Here is an 18,988-nt window from a genome sequence, read left to right on the forward strand (position 1 = left end):
TGGCTCAGTTGGTTAAACATCCGACTTAGCCTCAGGTCATGATCTCAGGGTTTGTGAGTTTGAGCCCCACGTGGGGCTCTATGCTGACAGCTCAGAGCCTGGAGCCTGCTTCAGATTCTGTGTCTCCCTCTCTCTCTCTGCCCCTCCCCTGCTCGTGCTCTCTCTCTCTCTCTCTCTCTCAAAAATAATACACAAACATTAAAGAAAATTTTTTTAAAGGAAAGAAAATGTGAGTCAAGGAATTTGAAATTGACCTTTATATACACGTTTATCAACATATAAGGCCTTTAAATTAAAAACTAAAAAGGTAAAAAGAATCTTTACTTGTAATATTAAGTTCCTCCCTCTACCTAATAAAAGAACTGAAAATTATTTTAAAGAACATTAAAGACAGAAAGGCACTGAAAGAATACATAAAATATTAAAACAGCATCAATCCATTTGAAGAAAAAGTCAAGTAAATTCACCAGGACTTCCTATTTGCATACTGAATTAATCTACATGAGGTAAAAAGTAACTGGTTGTTTAGGAAAATATTGATAGTTAGAATCCACTCTTCACCTAAGTGTTTTCTACATAAATACAGTTTTGTTCAAAATAAACTTCTGATCTTTCATACTGTTTTATTTTTTTATTTTTTTAAATGAATGGTAGTTTTTCAATCTCATCTTGTATTTTGGGTAATTGAGGTGATCTTGGGTTTTTTGTGTTTTTAAAAAAAATTTTTTTTAATGTTTATTAGTTTTGAGAGAGAGAAAGAGAGAGAGACCAAGCAGGGGAGGGGTGGAGAGAGAGGGAGACACGGAATTGGAAGCAGGCCCCAGGCTCTGAGCTGTCAGCACAGAGCCCAATGCAGGGCTCGAACTCAAACCACGAGATCATGACCTGAACTGAAGTCAGCCGTTTAACCAACTGAGCCACCCAAGAACCCCTTTACTGTTTATTTTCTGTATAAATATACAGTTCTTAGTTTTGTTTCATTTTGCATTACTCTATTTTGATACATATGTACAACTCTATTTTTGAAAAGGTAATTCTGTAAATATAATAATTACATATTCATTTTACTATTCTGTGAACTTACCTAGTAACTATAAGTCATTTCCCAAAACTTAGCAAAAAGAATTATTAATTACTGATAAGCAGTAATCACTGAAATGTTATACTGTTTGGAATACCTAAATAGAAAAATTAGATCTATCTTGTTAGCCAATTATATCACAAATAATTATCAGGTTAATATGTTGTGAACATGCAACTTAAGCATTTGACTAATTTTAATTGACTTTGTCATGAAAAAAATCTTCAATTTTCTAAAATATGAATGATGGATTTTAGGAATAAGGTGGAAATAAAACTTTTAAGAAAAAAGAAAAAAACCTAAATGGTTAAGATGTAATATGGTAACATCAACAGCTAACACTTATGGAATATTGAGAATTTATGTGCTCAGCAGGGTGCTAAGTGTTTTATATGCACTCTTCTCAATTAATCCACACAATTGTCCTTATTTTATAGATGAACAAAATTAGGTTGAGGGAAGTGAAGTCACTTTCGTAGGGTCCTCATGTAGTATGTAGTAGGGCCAGGAGTTCAATCTAGAACTGATTTCAAATACTCTGATTTTAACCACTACAATAAACAAACTTCTGTTTTTTGGAAACATGACTTTAATTTTCAGACCACTGGTTTTGCCAGAGCCACAGAGACACCACTAGTGTTTGTTTGGGTTTTTGTTTTTTTGTTTGTTTGTTTGTTTGTTTTTTGGTAAAAAGATAGGAAACAAGGCATGCAGATCTTAAAATAAAGAAAATGTTTCCAGAAAAATACTCAAAAGTGCCAAATGTTACAATGAGTGTCAAGAAAAAGAAATTCTCAAGTAGGCCTACTGGATGAAGCGATTAGGGGGCCAATGATAAACTATTCAGGTCAGACTACAGAGATGAGAGTCAGATGATAGGGCTCAATGATGGTATGTGGAGGCAGTGTGAGCACTGGAACTCAAAGAACTTCTACTCCTGGTTCGGCCACTTATTGATTGTGGGACTCATAAGATACTTTAATACCTTGCTGTGTTTTCTAATTCCTATTTGTAAAACTAGAGTAATAATACCTCCTTCACAGAACTGTGAAAGTAAATGACTAAACAACCTTAGCAGACAGGTCCTAGGTCATAGTATGTACCCAGTAAATGTTAGCTGTTTATCCCTTCTGAACACCCGAGGAAGCCCTCTTTCCTGGCCCTTGATCTCACTTACAAACCTTCTCCTTTGGCCTTCAAGCATAAATGTTGCCAAACTTTATGAAACTATTTTGCTAATATCTATATGCATTGCTAATTTTACCAATGATTTCCAAACTACCTTTCAAATATACTAGAATATTTTACCTTCAGTATGAACACAATGCTGACAAAGAGAAACTAATAATTTCAAAGACCATCAGAAACATGCATTGTGGACACATGCATGGAAGCATTCAATCTGCATTTATTTTTAATCAAAGAAAATGCAATCATTTTGGTAGCTGTGAGAAGTATTTCTGTATAAATAGAAATAAACTGTTCAATGAACCATGAGAATCTATCCCAAAAACCAAGAGCACACTTTACACACTGTATGTTAGCCAATTTGACAATAAATTATATTAAATAAACAAATATCAGACTCTGGGCTGATGGCTCAGAGCCTGGAGCCTGCTTCCGATTCTGTGTCTCCCTCTCTCTCTGCCCCTCCCCCGTTCATGCTCTGTCTCTCTCTGTCTCAAAAATAAATAAACATTAAAAAAATTAAAAATAAATAAATAAATAAATAAATAGATAGATAGATAGATAGATAGATAGAAAGAAATAAACTGTTGCTCACTTTACTCCATGGAAACATCTTGATTTCTTCACAGTGATTGCCACAATTTGTTATTTTTTTCTGTTTATTCTTGGTCTTCCATTTTTAGACTAGTGACCAAGTCTGTTATTCAACCCTATATCCCCCCACACTGGGCCATATGGCAGGCACTGAAAAAACTTTGAATGAATTTATAGTAACTAAAAGTAAGAAAAATTGTCTTAACAGAAATGTAAAAAAAATTCTGAGATATTTACAGTTTTAAGAAAATAGAATGATTTATAGTGTTTGTTACTCTAGAATTCAGGTAAGGAACTAAATAATTATTAAAAAGTAAGCTCTAGGGGCACCTGGGTGGCTCAATCGGTTCAACGGTCGGCTCTTGGTTTCATCTCAGGTCATGGTCTCACAGTTTGTGAGTTTGAGCCCCAAGCTGGGGTCCCCACTGACAGTGAAGAGCCCGCTTGGGATTCTCTCTCTTCCTCTCTCTCTCTCTGCCCCTCCCCTGCTTGCTCTCTCTCTCTCCCTCTCTCTCAAAATAAATAAATAAACTTAAAAAAAAAAGTAAGCTCGAATTCTTTTGAGTGACCTGATTCAATACACAATCAGCATCCTGGGGAAAAATGAACTGGAAGAAAATTCTCAGATAGCTGAAGTATGTCACTCTACATAATGAGTACATAACAACCAGTTTTTAAAAGACCGTCCTAGAATAAATATTGTTAAAGAACATATGAAACAGCTGAACCAATTTTATGATGCTTCAAGGTTCTCACAGATTGCACTATGCTGCAATGTCCTGGGATGCTACTGCCAAGGTGATCTGCTCCTATGGCCCCTAAGCTCCAGCACCTCTAGAGTTCTCATGTCTGTATTATCTCCCTCTTTCCTCCATCAGGTATTCCTCTACTTGATTTCTGGATGCCTGCCTCTCTGTTCCTCCCCATGTTATATAATCTGTCCAGGGAAAACCACACAACTAAGTTTATTAGAATCCCGTGAAATGTACTAATGAGTAAATGTACAGATAAGAACCTCCACCAAAGTACAAATTATAGGCTTGACAGCTCAGGGATCTTTCCTTTCCTCACAAAAGGTAAAGTTGCTAGAAGTTCATCTTTCCTAAGTGTTAAAATAGTTCAGTAATGAAGTATAAATAACAAATTGTGGTAACCAGCAATACATGTTTATGAATGCAAAATCTCAAAAGACAAAACAACTCGTAAAGAAAAGTAACTACAATAAAAGCATTTGGGTTTTTCCTTAAAAGAACTTAGTATCTCCTTAAATCATGTATCTTACACTACATGTTACTGTTATTAATTTTTCCAATATTCTTCTTACCAAGAGTATCCTTAATGAGCATTTCAAGCTTCTGCCCCATGTTGGGTCCTCTCTCCTCTCTTGGATTCTGTACTCGATTTACAATCTCTTGCTTGATGGAGTTGATTACAAACAATAAATTATCTGTAAGACAGAACAAGACACTTGGAACACGTCACTGACATGGAAGAATTTGCTTTTTATTATGTAGTAACAGTTATTTGGTTCAAAAATGGAAAATGTGTAAGAAAATATTAAGTAGTAATGGTTATAAGCTTTCTTATCCAAAGGGACTAACTTCAAATGATGTGCCATTTTCGATAACACACTGTAGACATGTATCAATGTCTACTATCCTGTAAGCAATTTCCTTACTTGTCTTCATGGCTTTAAGACCTATGATAGTGCCTGTATATCAAATCATAGATGTTAATACATGTTTATTAAATAAATCAAATGAAGTCCTTCAAGTCCTCCAAAGACAAAACTTTAAAAACAAATATCCCCACCTTAAGAAGCTTTAAAAGAAAAAAGAAAGAAAGAAAGAAAGAAAGAAAGAAAGAAAGAAAGAAAGAAAGAAAGAAGAGTTAACCAAAAGTAAATAGAAGGAGAGAAATCATAAAGGGCAGAAATCAATAAAACAACACAAACATACAAGAGAGAAAAGTAACAAAGCCCAAAATGGTTCCTTAAAAAGATCAACAAAATTGATATCCACTCCCACCCCCAACCAACCCCAGCTAAATAGATCAATCACCTATATGATTGATTGGAATGAAAAAGGGGTTCCACCTTTTGGATTGACATGGAATGAAAAAGGGATTGTCACTTAAGAATCTAGACCCATTGAAAGAATAATAAGAAAATACTATGCCAACAAACTGAACAATTTGGTAAAAAATGGTCACATTTCTTGAAAATGCAACTTAACAAAACTGACACAAGAAGAAATGAAAAATCTGAACACCCTATTTGTAGTAAAAGTATTAATTTATCCAAAATTTATTCCCAAAAGAAAACCCAGAGGGTTTTAATGGAAAACTACATCAAATATACAATGAAGAAACAAAATTGATCTTATCAAACTTTTCAGAAAAGTGGAAGAAGGATCATGGCCTAATTCATTCTATAAAGCCAAAATAGTCCAAATACCAAAACCTGACAAAGATATTACAAAAAAAATCACAGACCAATGTCTCTCTTGAATATAGACATCAAATTCTTAACAAAATATTAGCAACAGAATCCAACTTAAAGTTTTGGAATAGAATCTTATAGAATATTTGCAATAGACTCTAATATACAAAGGAAACTAAATTATAACCAAGTAGAGTTTATTCTAAGAATGCAAGGTTGGTTTAATAATCAAAAATCAATTAATGTAATTCACCATATTAAGAGGTAAATACGTGATATGTTACCAGAATAAAGGAGAACAACATGACTGTTCCAATAGATGCAAAAAAGAGCATATAACAATTATTCAACACCATTCAAGATAAATGAAACTAGGAAAAGAAGACAACTTACTTAAAGTGATACAGGGTATCATCTTACAAAAAAGCCTACCACCAACATCATACTTTAAGGTGAAAGGTTCCCTTCCCTGAGATTGCAAACAAGACAATCACCATGTCTATCCAATGTCTTAGATATTGCAATAAGGCAAGAAAATGAAAGGCATAAATATCAGAAAAGAAAAAAAGAAAAAATATCAGAAAAAAAAGAAAAAACAGCCTGGGTGGCTCTCAATTGGTTCAGCATCCAGCTCTTGGTTTTGGCTTAGGTCATGATCTGACAGTTTGTGAGTTCAAGCCCTACATCAGGCTCACTACTCTCAGCATGGAGCCCACTTCAGATCCTCTGTCCCCCTCTCTCTCTGCCCCTACCCTGCTTTCACTCTCTCTCTCAAAAATAAACATTAACAAAAACACACACACACACAGGAAAGAAAAAATAAAGCCATCCCTATTTGCAGACGATGACTGCTTAAACAGAAAATCCCAGGGCATCTACATACCTACACTGGAACTAATAAATTTAGCAAGATGACAAGATACAAGAATAATATATAAAAATCCATTTTATATATTAGCAGCAAAGAGTTTTAAAATTTTACTTTTAAAATTTCTTTTTAAAGAGTTTTAAAATTTTACTTTTAAAATTACTTTTAAAATTTCACGGGCACCTGGGTGGCTCAGTCAGCACCTTCAGCTCAGGCCATGATCTCACGGAGAGCCTCGTGTTGGGCTCTGTGCTGACAGCTTGGAGCCTGGGGTCTGCTTTGGATTCTGTGTCTCCATCTGCCTCTGTCCCTCCCCCAATCACGCTCTGTCTCTCTCTCTCTCTGTCTCTCTCTCTCTCTCTCTCAAAAATAAACATTAAAAAAAAAATAGGGGTGCTCAGGGGCACCTGGGTGGCTCAGTTGGTTAAGCATCTGACTTTGGCTCAGGTCATAATCTCATGGTTTGTGGGTTCAAGCCCCGCGTCGGGCTCTGTGCTGACAGCTCAGAGCTTGGAACCTGCTTCAGATTCTGTGTGTGTCTCTGTCCCTCCCCTGCTCATGCTCTGTCACTCTGTCTCTCTCTCAAAAAAGAAATAAACATTAAAATTTTTTTTAAAAATTAGGGGTGCCTGGGTGGCTCAGTTGATTAAGTGTCTCACTTTGGCTCAGGTCATGATCTTGTGGTTTGTGAGTTCAAGCCCCACAAAGGGTTCTGTGCTGACAGCTCAGATCCTGGAGCTTGCTTCAGATTTTGTTTCCCTCTCTCTCTGCCCCTCCCCTGCTTGCACTCTCTCTCCCTCTGTCTCAAAAATAAAACATTAAAACAAAAAATTTAAGAAAATAGATTTCAAAAAAGATTCCATTTACAGAGCACCAAAAAATATTAAATAGCCAGTAACAGAACAAAAGATGTTATGCATTCTACACTGAAAGCCATAAAACAAGGCACAAAGAAATTAAGGAAGACCTAATAAATGGAAAGAGATACCAAGTTCATGGATTAGAAGACTCCATTTTGTTAAGATGGTAGTTCTCTCCAAATTGATCTACAGATTGAAAGCAATCCCAATCAAAATTTCAGTAAGCTTTTTTGTAAAAAGAGATTCCAAAATGTATATGGTCACGTAAATGACACAGAATAGCCAACATAATTTTGAAAAAACAAAATTGTAGGATTAACAAGGACTTAAACTTACCCGACTTTAAGATTTACTATAAAATTACAGAAATCAAAATAGTTTGTATTCACATAAAGGTAGACAAATGATCAATGGAACAGAATACAGAGTCCAGAAGCAGACTCATACATATAGGGTCAACTGATCTGACAAAGATGAAAAAATAATTGAATGGGAAAAGGAAAATCTTTTTAATGAATGGTGTTTGATCAACTGAATATTCATATGGATAAAAATGAACATCAATTCTCACTCCACACCATAAATAAAAATTAACCTAAAATGGACCATAAACCTAAATGTAGAACCTAAAACTATAGGAATACTAGGAGAAAACATACAAGAAAATATTTGCATTTTGAAGTTGGCTAAATTTCTCAGAACACAAAAAATATAAAATATAAAAAGAAAAATGGGCAAATTGGGAGTCCATCAAAATTAAAATTTTTTGCTTTTTGTTAGCTCTTGGGGCTATCTCAGTTTTCCATGACTTGGTTCATTTTCCACTTGGGGATGTCTTAGGGATGTCCCTCTCAGTGTGGTCTTTTATATTTGGGTGCTTGATCTTTAGAAATGATGAATTCATTAACTCCTGTGTTTAGATATTGTTAATCCTTTTCCCTCTAACTGCCAAGTAAATTCCATTTTAACATCTTAAGTGTATAAGTTGTTGAATCCTAAAATAAAGGGGCTAGGGAAGATGAAGGAAGGGTTCTGTGCTGTGCTTAATTCTATGTAGTACAAAACATACAATGCAGAATAACTGAGACCTTCAGAATACAGATAAATAAATAAAAACAGATAAGGATAATGCAATATATTTTTCATAAAGTTTAATTTAAGGTTGGCAGCCTATAGTTCCAAATCCCAAATTCTTTTTCAAATGTCACAGATTTTTGAATCACAAATTCCAGGAACCACTCAGCTAATCAGTGGGTGGTGAGTAATGAGTGTTCCACAAAACAGTTAACTGACTGACCGACAAATATCTCAAGGAATCAAGGGCACCACTCTCTTGAGGGATGAACCAGAAACCCTAGGAAGAATTTTCAAACTACATGTGGCAGACTACATGAGAGCATCTCATGGGGTTCTGAAATGACTTCTAATCCAATAGTTACGGCTGGCTGTTCTTTCCCAGAAACTGGAGAAGAGAAGGAAGGCAGAAGGGGAAGAGAAATAAATGAATGAGAAGATCCTCTTCCTCCATGCTGACTAACTGAGAAGAAAATGATAACCTTTTAAAGACAGGCCTATTCCTACATGAAAACAGAGGCTTTATTAGTTTTGGAAATAAGAAAAACTTAAGGCAGCTATCAAAAATCAATGAGATAGAACACATCCAGAAACACTCCAACTGGCCCTTAGCAATTCCCCAGGTGTTCCCTAATCCAGAATATACTTACATTACAGACCCAGAGCATGTGTGTGGAGATGTAAATTAGCATATACACAAATGCACAAATCTACAGGCACACAGATACACAAACTTATAGTTAAATACATAAATTGAACAACACACAGATAGATGCCTACAAGTGTCCAAGGAAACACAGAGCCAGAAGGCTCCCAAATGGCCCATCATATCTCCCTGCAGTGTAAGTCATCTGGGTTCCAAAATGAAATATGAATGCCTATGGTATTGTAATAATTATGTGTATATGTACTCACAGAGCTCAAGGTCAGAATGCTTCAACAGCAAGAAAGAATAATAGGAAAATGAGTAGATTTCTTTTCTAACAAACCAACTATTGTTTTACCTAACTCATTTATCTGATGAGAGTTCCTGAGTGGCCATTAATAAATAAAACCATCAGCTCATTTCACAAGTTGTAAACTTCACAGTAGGAAATCCTCTTTCTGCCCTCACAAGTGGAAGCAAGATAATCAAGATAAAGGATTAAGAAAACTGCACAAAGTTTAGTGAGCACCTATGTGCCAGACATTGTGCTGACTTCAGAAAATCTCTGGAAACAAATAACAACTGGTCATTTCGCCACTGATCCACTTTCAGATACAACGTAGCCCAAGAGCTGTCCAGTGAAGAACATAATTTTAGAGGCAAAAGAACATACAAACTCTTATGATACCAGGCTTAAGGAATAGTAATAGAGCAAGGAAGAAAGGAAGAATGGTTCTTATTACAGAAGATCAAGACCAGAGCTTTACAAACCTCTAGAGTGCTGAAAAAGGGTTCCAGGTGTTTTAAATAATAATCCTCTCAGTCCATAAGGGGCTTCCCCTCCCTTGAGCAGCCTACTCTGTTATATTCCAGGATGTCTTAGAGATGATAACTTTTTACATGTGCCATGTTGTAAAAGACTGGGGGGCACTGATCTAAGCCAACAGTTCCCAAATATGTGCTAAGATAGTTGCCTAGAGTAATCTGGAGTAGTGTGAAAAATATGGACTCCTGGGTTCTACTTGCACAGACTCCAATCCATTGGATCTGGGGAGAAGCCTAGGGATCTATATTTTAACATGTACCCAGATGATTTTTAAGGAGCCATCAAATTTGTAAAACACAGATCTCAATTATCCACTCAAATAGACATTAGTCAATAAAACTGGCTGACCCAGCAATACAATTGTAAAATGGAAGTAGGAGATTATTGTGGTCACAAGTATACAAGCTCTCTAGGGTAGAGAGGAAATTTGGCATGGGGAGCCACAGATACACTCACTAAAAGGAGAACATGAATGAATAAGAGTATGTAGCTTACTGAATGGATGAACAAAAAGGAGGCTGGCCTAAAACTTGGCAGAATACAGGGAAAGCAAATAACAAAACCGAAGAAAAAGAGAGTGGTTGGCAAAATAACAGGAGGTTAATTAAATTCTTAAAAGTTTAGGTTTACCATATTCTGTGTTGAGGCCCCATAATTTCACTTTATTAGCTTCATACTGGGCTTTTTTCTTTAACCGACAAGCCCTGTGAAAGGAAGGAGCAATTAGTTCACTTATTTTTTAAGTGAACATTCAGAATATACTTCTTTTTGCTGCTGTCAAACTATTTTCTAATAGCAACCGAGAATCACTGCCTATTGATGTTTATATCAAGGAACTCAGTTTCCAAAAAACACACAATACAGTCATTAATCCAAACTGATTTTTAAAAAATTTTACCACACATCCAAAAATAAAGCTATGATCAGTACACTAAAATAAACAAACAAAAACTGACAATACCAAAAGAATGTAAAGTGAGTGGAACCATCATATGTTGCTAATTGGGATGTAAACACTACTTACTGCTACTTTGAAAAACAGTAAGTTTTTTAAAATTTACTTTATTACTTCAGAAATAGATAGTTTGGCAATGTCTTATGAAGTTGAACATGTAGAGAGAAATGCAAACTTATGTTCACACAAACACCTGTAAGTGAATGCTTATGGTGGTTTTATTCATTACTGACAAGAAGCAGAAACAACCCAAATGCCCCTTCAATTAGGGAATGGATAAACTACGGTGTATCCCTACAGAGGAATACTACTCAGCAACATGGATGAATCTCGAATTCCTCATGCTAAATCAAAGAAGCCAGATTCAAAAGGCTACATATAATTCCATCTATGTGACATTCTAGAAAAGGCAAATCTGTGGGGACAGAAAACGGATTAGTGGTTGTGAGGAATTAGGGGTGGGAGAAGGAGTTCGCTTTACAACGAGGCATGAGGAAATTCTTTAAGGTGATGGAAAATATTCATTATCTTGATTGTGGTGGTGTTTATGTGATTGGGTATGTCTGTCAAACCCATAAAAAGTGTACATTAAAAGGGATATATTTTACCTCAAGTAAATTATATCCCAGTAAAAAATTTGACTTACCACAAAACAAAAATTAAAATTATGACAAAACTTTTCCTTGCTGTAATATAATGCACTTGAGAGTCCTTTCACCTCTCCCCTTTAAAAGCATAATACCATCTCTTGGTACTATGAAGCATAAATGAAGTCTGAATACCATCTTTTATTTTCAAAGGAAAAATTATAATACTCTCATTGTAGTATTTATAAAAACATATATCTGAGTAAGAGGTTGATGGCCATCCATAAAAGCTCACTTAGAATCTAACCTCACCTCCTAGACTTTATTCACACAGGTGAACATGATTATCATTTACCTGGAAGCCAGCTTATTTTTTTCCTTCCTTGACCTTGGCCGGGCTGTTAAGGGAAGCTCACTGACTGGAGTCAGATCACTAATCACCTTATTCAGTTTCCGTAGTTCATTGCCTATCTGGAGTAGTTTTTTAGGGTTTGGAGTCAGGTCTTCTACATCAGTTCTCCGTGACTTTTTGACTGCATATTTTCCTATAGATGGTATAAAGAGATTTAAGTTAGATCACTGTATTTAACAAAAGACACATTCTGCAGCCATATTTTAAATCCACATTTCCCCCTCCACCTTTTTTCTTTTTTAGAAGTCTTGGCATGTTTCAGAAGTCTCAGCATGTTAACAGCCTATGCTAAAGGGGCTAGCCTCCTCTCCTTCCCACCTTGTAACTGCAAGAAATGGGGGAAACATGGCACAGAGCCAGTCTTCGCCAAGTCCTTATGCACCTTTAGAGTTTCTAGCCCTGGTATGTCAGAATCTTAATTATATGCATAGTGGTAATAAGCATCTCAAACTTCAGGACTTGAGGGCAAGTTCACCAAGCCCAAAAATCAGGGCTAGGGTAGAATATACACCCAGAAAAGACTCTGGAGACTTTACTCAAACCAAGATATTTTGATGCTATGACTGAAAAATTCTCAGACATGCATACCTTGTTGCTGGACTCAAAAGGCCAGCAAATAAAGACCGCTTTTTTTGAAAGCTCTTCCTTGGTTAGTTTGATAAATAACATTACAGAAGACTCAGGGATCTTGCCCTATCACTGCAGGCAAGAGTGATGGGGGGTGAACTATAATACACCAAATAACTTTTCCTAGTACTCGGCACATGACACCTAGAGCTATTTAGTGGACCTGTCTTCATTTCTGGTAGAAAACCGATCTGAAGGCCATATACACTGACAAACAGTAGAATACAGACTGAGTGCCAGTGGAAAGGGAAAATGAGGCACAGATACACTTCTGATATAATTCCTGTTGTCAAAATTGCTTAGCAACATAAATCTGCAGCATGAGAGATTACTAAAACTGTTTACTGAGAGCCAAACTTACTAGTGCCCTCCCCATTTTCAGTACAGGTTTTAGATCATACAGAATAAAAGAAGAAATTCTACTTAACTACATCTTCCTTTGTTCACCATTGGAAATTTGGCTTGCCTATAAGTTTCTCCTGATTCCTACTATTCAACTCTCCTCTCTCCAGTGCTTTTCTCTACAATTATTCCCTTTCCTTTCTTTTCCCACCTTTCTTCCCACCTCCATTTTTTTTTTTTAAAGTAGGCTCCACACCCAATGTGGGACTTAAACCCATGACTCTAACATCAAGAGTTGCATGCTCTACCAATTGAGCCAGTGAGGCGCCCCTTCCTATTACCATTTTGATTCCAATCTCCCTGTTTACATTTCAGCCTGGAGACTGGGCAAGAACAGAAGATAGAGATGCTGGAGCCCAGCCCCTTTCTCCCCAACCATTCTGGTTTATAGCAACTGTGGCAGGTCAGGAATCGGCAGTCTCCTGGTCATTTCCCGAGTAGGATAAATAGAACAGGAGATGACTAGAAGTTGTTTCTGCACAGGCCTTCCTCCGTTTAGGTGACAGCTCTCACAACTGGTAAAGGCTACTTGTGAGTGTCTCTGCAGTAATAAGTAAATATAGCAGCTCTCTTGTTCCCCTCTCCACTTTGCTAGGAATGGCTGAATACGCAGGTACACTTAGTAAGCATTATGGTTTATGGTCTCTATGTAAAGTGACACGAGGCACACGTGGGTGGCTCAGAAGCATCCAGCTCTTGATTTCAGCTCAGGTTATGATCTCCTGGTTGTGAGATCAAGCCCCGCATTGGGCTCCACACTGAGCATGGAGCCTGCTTATAAGTCTTTCTATCCCTCTCTCTCTGCCCCTCCTCTGAGCGCTCTTTCTCTCAAAATACATAAGTAAAGACATTAAAAAAAAATAAAGTGACACAAAATGTTTGGCTGTAATTCCGTCTTACCATGATGTAAGCCATTTTTCTGATACATATTACTTGGCAAGGTATCTCGGTTCCACTCAGATGGCCTGAGCATCCTTTCTTGCTGTGATGGTGTGAGCTGTTCACTATACTCCCAGAAGTACCTTCTTTTACCTCTCTTCCGAGAGGATATTGAAGTCATCTCCTTCAAGTCTTCCACAGAATCATTTTCATAGCCTTAAAAAAAAAAAAATCCCCCCCACCCCCAATTTTTTAAGTTCTATAACTTTCAATATAGCAATAGGGGCAAATAAAAAGATCTATCTGTCACTTGATTCATTTCATCTGAAAACATCACTGGTGTGTCAAAGATAATAGACCATATAAAATAAGTTAATATGGAAATCTCTAACTCATAAAATATTGAGATTAATAAACACAGATAACTATACTGTTCACTCGCCTTCTATTTCTCTTTGGTTCTTATAAGTTAGTACATGACATCTTTTGTATCTTCACATAGGCTCTGAGAGAATGATGAAATACAGCTACAGGAATGTCAAATGTACCATTAGATAATGGTACTAAGACATGACACTGTGATTTTTAATGTCTTTCTCCTAAAATTTATGCATCCAAAACATTCCCAGACAGACAGGTGTGTGCATTTCTATGATGGTCTCTTACTAGACACAATTTTGTAAGGCAGGAGTGGTTTTCTTCCTACCTCTGACCCTAACCGTTTTGTAAAAGTACAAAAATGAGAATTCTTGCATAGACTCTCAAATAAAAACATATATGCACAGTCTAATATCTTACTGGAAGAAATCTGCATTTACTTCACTTTTTAAGAAGTTATTTTCCTTACTAATGGGGAGTTTCAGAACATACTTAACACTGAGCTGCTGGAACTGTTGGTCAGACCTCACGCAGAATGACCTACAAATCTAAAATACCTTCAGAGAATGTCCATCTCAGTGTATTCCACATCACTACTTCTAGATATGCAGGGGAGTGGAGATGGGCCCCACACAAGATATATACAACCCTAACGTGGCCAGGAAAACTTGGGCACTTCTGGCCAAGCAAAATGACCACTCTCCCTCCTAAAATCATCACTCCTCTGGAACTGACACTAGAAAGTGATGACATTTGCACATTTTGGAAAAAGTTAGAATTTGAGAATTTTACCAGGTTTCCTTCAGATTAAGAATTAATCAGAGGGGTGCATGGCTGGCTTAGTTGGTTAAGCATCCCACTCTTGATTTTGGCTCCGGTCATGATCTTGCAGTTTTTACGTTTGAGCTCCACATTGGGGATTCGATCTTTCCCTCTCTCTCTGCCCCTGCCCCAATTGCTCTCTCTTGCTCTCAAAATAAATAAATAAAGGATTAATCAGAAATATGGTCCATTTATATGACATTTTAGAAAAGGCAAAACTAGAAAGCGGCTTCCAGGCATTGGGGGTGGAGGGAGGCGCTGACTATAAGGAACACAAGGGAACATTGGGGGGGGGGGTGATCAAACTCTTCTATATCCTGATGGTTACACAACCACCAGTACATACGCTTGTCAAAACTCAAAGAAGTATACACTTAAAGAAGCCTGAATTTTATGTATACATAAAATAATACATAAAATACATAAAATAAACACTGCAATAAACATGACCTTTTAAAAAAGAATCAGTTTGGAGACCAGAATGATTTCAGGGCAACAATCAAGAGAAGCTTCTGCAGCACTGCTAGCATTAACAGCATGAGAGTTGCACACGTGGTAGTTTAAAACAATATGGCAAGGGATGTGACAGTGAACTTCAGGTTCTTCTTAAGACATGATCCAGTTCCTAGAAGTCTGATTTTTAAAAACTGTGTTAGATACATAAAGCAATGGCTTTGGTCTATTTATTTGTGCCACCGTTACACTTCAAATTAAAGGATTTTATCTTGTTCCAGTTATCAACCTAGTTTTGGAGAAGGCGCAAGGGCAATACTGTGCCACCAGAAATGGTGTTTTCACCAAGAAAAGCTTACTGGCTCGAACAAACTACAGGTATTAACCTAGTATGGCTGGGAACACCTCAACACAGGCAGGTGGACCAACAAAAACACTCCCAACTTCCTACCAATGTCAAGAACCAGTGTTCCACAAAAAACCGAAACAAACGAACAAACAAGCCAAAACAGAAACAGACTCATAGATACAAGAAACAAACCGTATACAAGATACAAAGAGAGACGGGATGGTGGGTGAAATACGTGAAGGGGATTATGATGTATATTTTTCCAGTTATAATAAGTCATGGGATATAAAGTACAGCTTAGGGAATAATCAATAATACTGTCATAACTGTATGTGACAGATGGTAACTAGACTTATTGTGGGGATCATTTTATAATGTATATAAATGCTGAATCACTACATTATACACCTGAAACTAACATTGTATATCAACCATACTTTCATTAAAAATAAATAAATAAAATAAAAAAAAATAAGTAAAAAAAAAAAAACCCCTTTGTATGGTGACAGACTTGACTTATGGAAATCTTTTTGTAATATATAAAAATAACGAATCACTACGATGCACACTTGAAACTAACAGGATAGTGGATGTCAATTATACTTTAATAAAAAAATGAAAGAACTAGTGTTCCATATTGAAATCTACCCTAGCCCAAAGTAGAAAAGAAATTTTTTCCTATACAGCTTCCTCAGGCAACCCATCCCTCTGGCAACTTATCTGATATTCTCCCCTACTTAGCAGTTCTCTTCAGGTGGCCTGGATTTCTGGCAAAACACTGTCTATCTCATTTAATGTACCTACACATTTCACGTACAGATATTTGAGCCTTCTAAGAGCCTGGTAAAAAAAAGACATTTTTAACCCTATTTACACAAAGAAACAGGTTCATGGAGGCTTTAAGTGACTTGGCAGACCTGGAACTGGTGACCCAAGTCCCATGACTCAAGGAGTCTAGCTCCTCTTGGTCTTCTCTCTTTTCCTATCTGCCTAGTTAAACGGTCTCAATGGATTTTTCTTCACATATATCCTGTGTCAAATTCAAAGAATGATGAAGATTTCAATTTCTTCAGTCCACTCAAATTACTTACCAGTTTTATTTATTTATATACGGTCAGCCTTTTCCAAAAAAACATTGAAGGGCCATCAATAACGTATTGACCTAACTAACGTATTAACATTTTCTAGTAACATACACCACAAATTCACCATAACACACACACACACACACACACACACACACACACACACACAGACAGTCATACATACACAATGGATTTCTTAAAGATGACCACTTTGCAATACAGAGACCACCATGAGCAACTCGAATGCAGAAAAATTATATTCCCAGATCATAAGTCTAGCATTTAAGTAATTAAATATTTCTCAAAGTATGTTCTCAGAAACACTATTACCATAAGATAGGCCTTCATCCCCAAGTGAGTTCTGTGGTCAAATAAGTTTTAAGAAACCCTCATCCTACATCTCTCTCTTGCCGAGTCACACTACACACAAGCGGATTAAAAGACTGAGAAATCGTAACAGTAAACAAACCCACTCAACTCTAAATTCCATGAAGATAAGAATCATGTCTCCCTTGTTCATCTCTAGATAGCCAATACCTGATGCACACGGTGCCTGACACAAAAGTAGGCACTCAGAAATATTTTTCTTTTAACAAATCAAGCATTTGTTTAACGCAACACTTCCATGAAGCCTTTTTCCCTTTTCTTTTCATTTGCTGGATCACCATACTGATCTGACTCACTCCTTCCTGACATGATTATCAGATGGAAATCAAAAAGGCCACGTTTATTCTGTAAAATTCTAATCACACATCGTTGGTTAGTGCAGACTACCAGTAAAGTCAATCGTGAAAATGTTTAGGAGGGATTACAAAATAAACTTTCTTTCTGGGGGCCCAATTCTTATTATTACAACCATGTAATCCCAATGACCCCGAACAGCCACAGCCTGTCCACAGAATAGGCTCTATTAAAACTTGGGAGCAAGGCCAAAGTAGGGACTGGAACTCCATTTTACACCTTTCCTGGAGCTTTGTAGGCTCAGGCACTGTTGTAGCCAACTGCCAAGAAACAGCATCAAGGGAGCTAGTCATCACAAAAGGGCCTTTGTAACTGTCTGCTGCAAATTAAACCAATCGACCCACTCTAAAACTAGCACTCTGAAGAAACTACAACTATCCCCACTTTTCTGCTTCAAAGAATGTCTTCCTGCTTCTTACCAGTAACTCACTTTTGCATTCCTGAAGTCACTTGTTTAGCTCTTTCTTCCAAGAAAAAGGGAAATTTTCACTAGCAAATGTGAATAAAGCCCAAATAGTACCACAAAATTGTGTTGGTTATGTGGTTAAATCATGTCATTCATTACCATTTGTGAGAACTGTCCAAGTAATACTAACCAAAGAGGCTTTACTTCAAGTCAACTGGAAATGAGTGAATTAAATGCCATCCAAACATTTAGCATTGTTAAACAGAGCCAAGAGGAGAGTTTTACCCTGCTGAGTGCCAGCCAAAGCATTTCTGTTTCAAAGTAGTGTTGGTTAACACCAGCAAGCTCACAAATCAGGATAATTCTACAGGAGACAGGGCAAGAGAATGTGGCATGAGGGCAACACCAACTGTAACACTGGTCCCCCCTCCCTATGAGAGTCAAAAGGCTGAGAAAATGGAAACGAGGGTCAACTCATCAAGTGATCTCTCTTTGGGGACCTACTCATCTCTCAACACATTTATCCAGGCAAAACCACATTAAAAGATAAAGGGTGAATTTAAAGTGAACTTGAAAGTCAAAGAAAAGCAAAACTACAACCAGAAGTGAGACAGACAGTACAGTCCTTGGTGATGGTGCGATTGACTGACTCCCTCTGATTTATATTTTCCTTTAAGTACCCACTGGCAAAGGCATCTCTTTCCCCACGCTTTCCATTTCCCTTAGTTATTACTCATCTCTTTATCTCACTCTTCCCCTACCCTCCTACCCTGATCCTAAGTATGGAACTCAAAGCAAGAGGCCTGATCTATAGACCTTGATGACCACTCATAAACAGCACTCTGGTCTTCCCATGGGAGGGAGCTACATAACTTACCACTAGCTACAAAGACAACTTTCCCTGAAACATCTCAGAGCAGATTTTTTTTTTAAAAAGATTTAAAAAAAAATTTTTAAGTAATCTCTACACCCAACCTGGGGCTCAAACTCACAACCCTGAGATCAAGAGTCACAGGCTCTACCAACTGGGCCAGCTAGGTGACCCTCAAAGCAGATTTCATTAATTTGTTGACAGGAAAGTTTTCCAGCTAAGTAGAAAAACAAGTGTTCTACCTAGACGACACAGAGTTCTAAAGCAAACCAAAAAAAGGCAAAAGCCCTTTTCCTCCACGTTAAATTTAAAGGATCCTTTCCTTACTTAAAACTCCACCCAAGTCAAACAATTGGGTTGTATCAAACACACACATCTAAGCATCTGTTACAATAGAAAGATTTCCTTAAAGGTAAGTCTTTCGGCAATAATAGTGCTTCAAGG

General features: G+C 37.0%; 1 protein-coding gene across 3 annotated transcripts in view; it reads right to left on the minus strand.

Annotated features, from left to right (window-relative positions):
* CREBRF (CREB3 regulatory factor) overlaps positions 1-18,988 on the minus strand; it is a 57,390-nt gene that overhangs the window by 11,670 nt on the left and 26,732 nt on the right. For all 3 annotated transcript variants that reach the window (XM_027034627.2, XM_027034637.2, XM_015072696.3), the window contains exons 5-8: positions 13,461-13,655; positions 11,475-11,664; positions 10,208-10,281; positions 4,188-4,310 (exon numbers count right to left, since the gene is read on the minus strand). In XM_027034627.2, coding sequence (XP_026890428.2) covers positions 4,188-4,310; positions 10,208-10,281; positions 11,475-11,664; positions 13,461-13,655 — 582 coding nt within the window. The remainder of the gene's footprint in view (positions 1-4,187; positions 4,311-10,207; positions 10,282-11,474; positions 11,665-13,460; positions 13,656-18,988) is intronic.

Source organism: Acinonyx jubatus, chromosome A1 (assembly GCF_027475565.1).
Source record: "Acinonyx jubatus isolate Ajub_Pintada_27869175 chromosome A1, VMU_Ajub_asm_v1.0, whole genome shotgun sequence".
NCBI classification, from domain to species: domain Eukaryota; kingdom Metazoa; phylum Chordata; class Mammalia; order Carnivora; family Felidae; genus Acinonyx; species Acinonyx jubatus.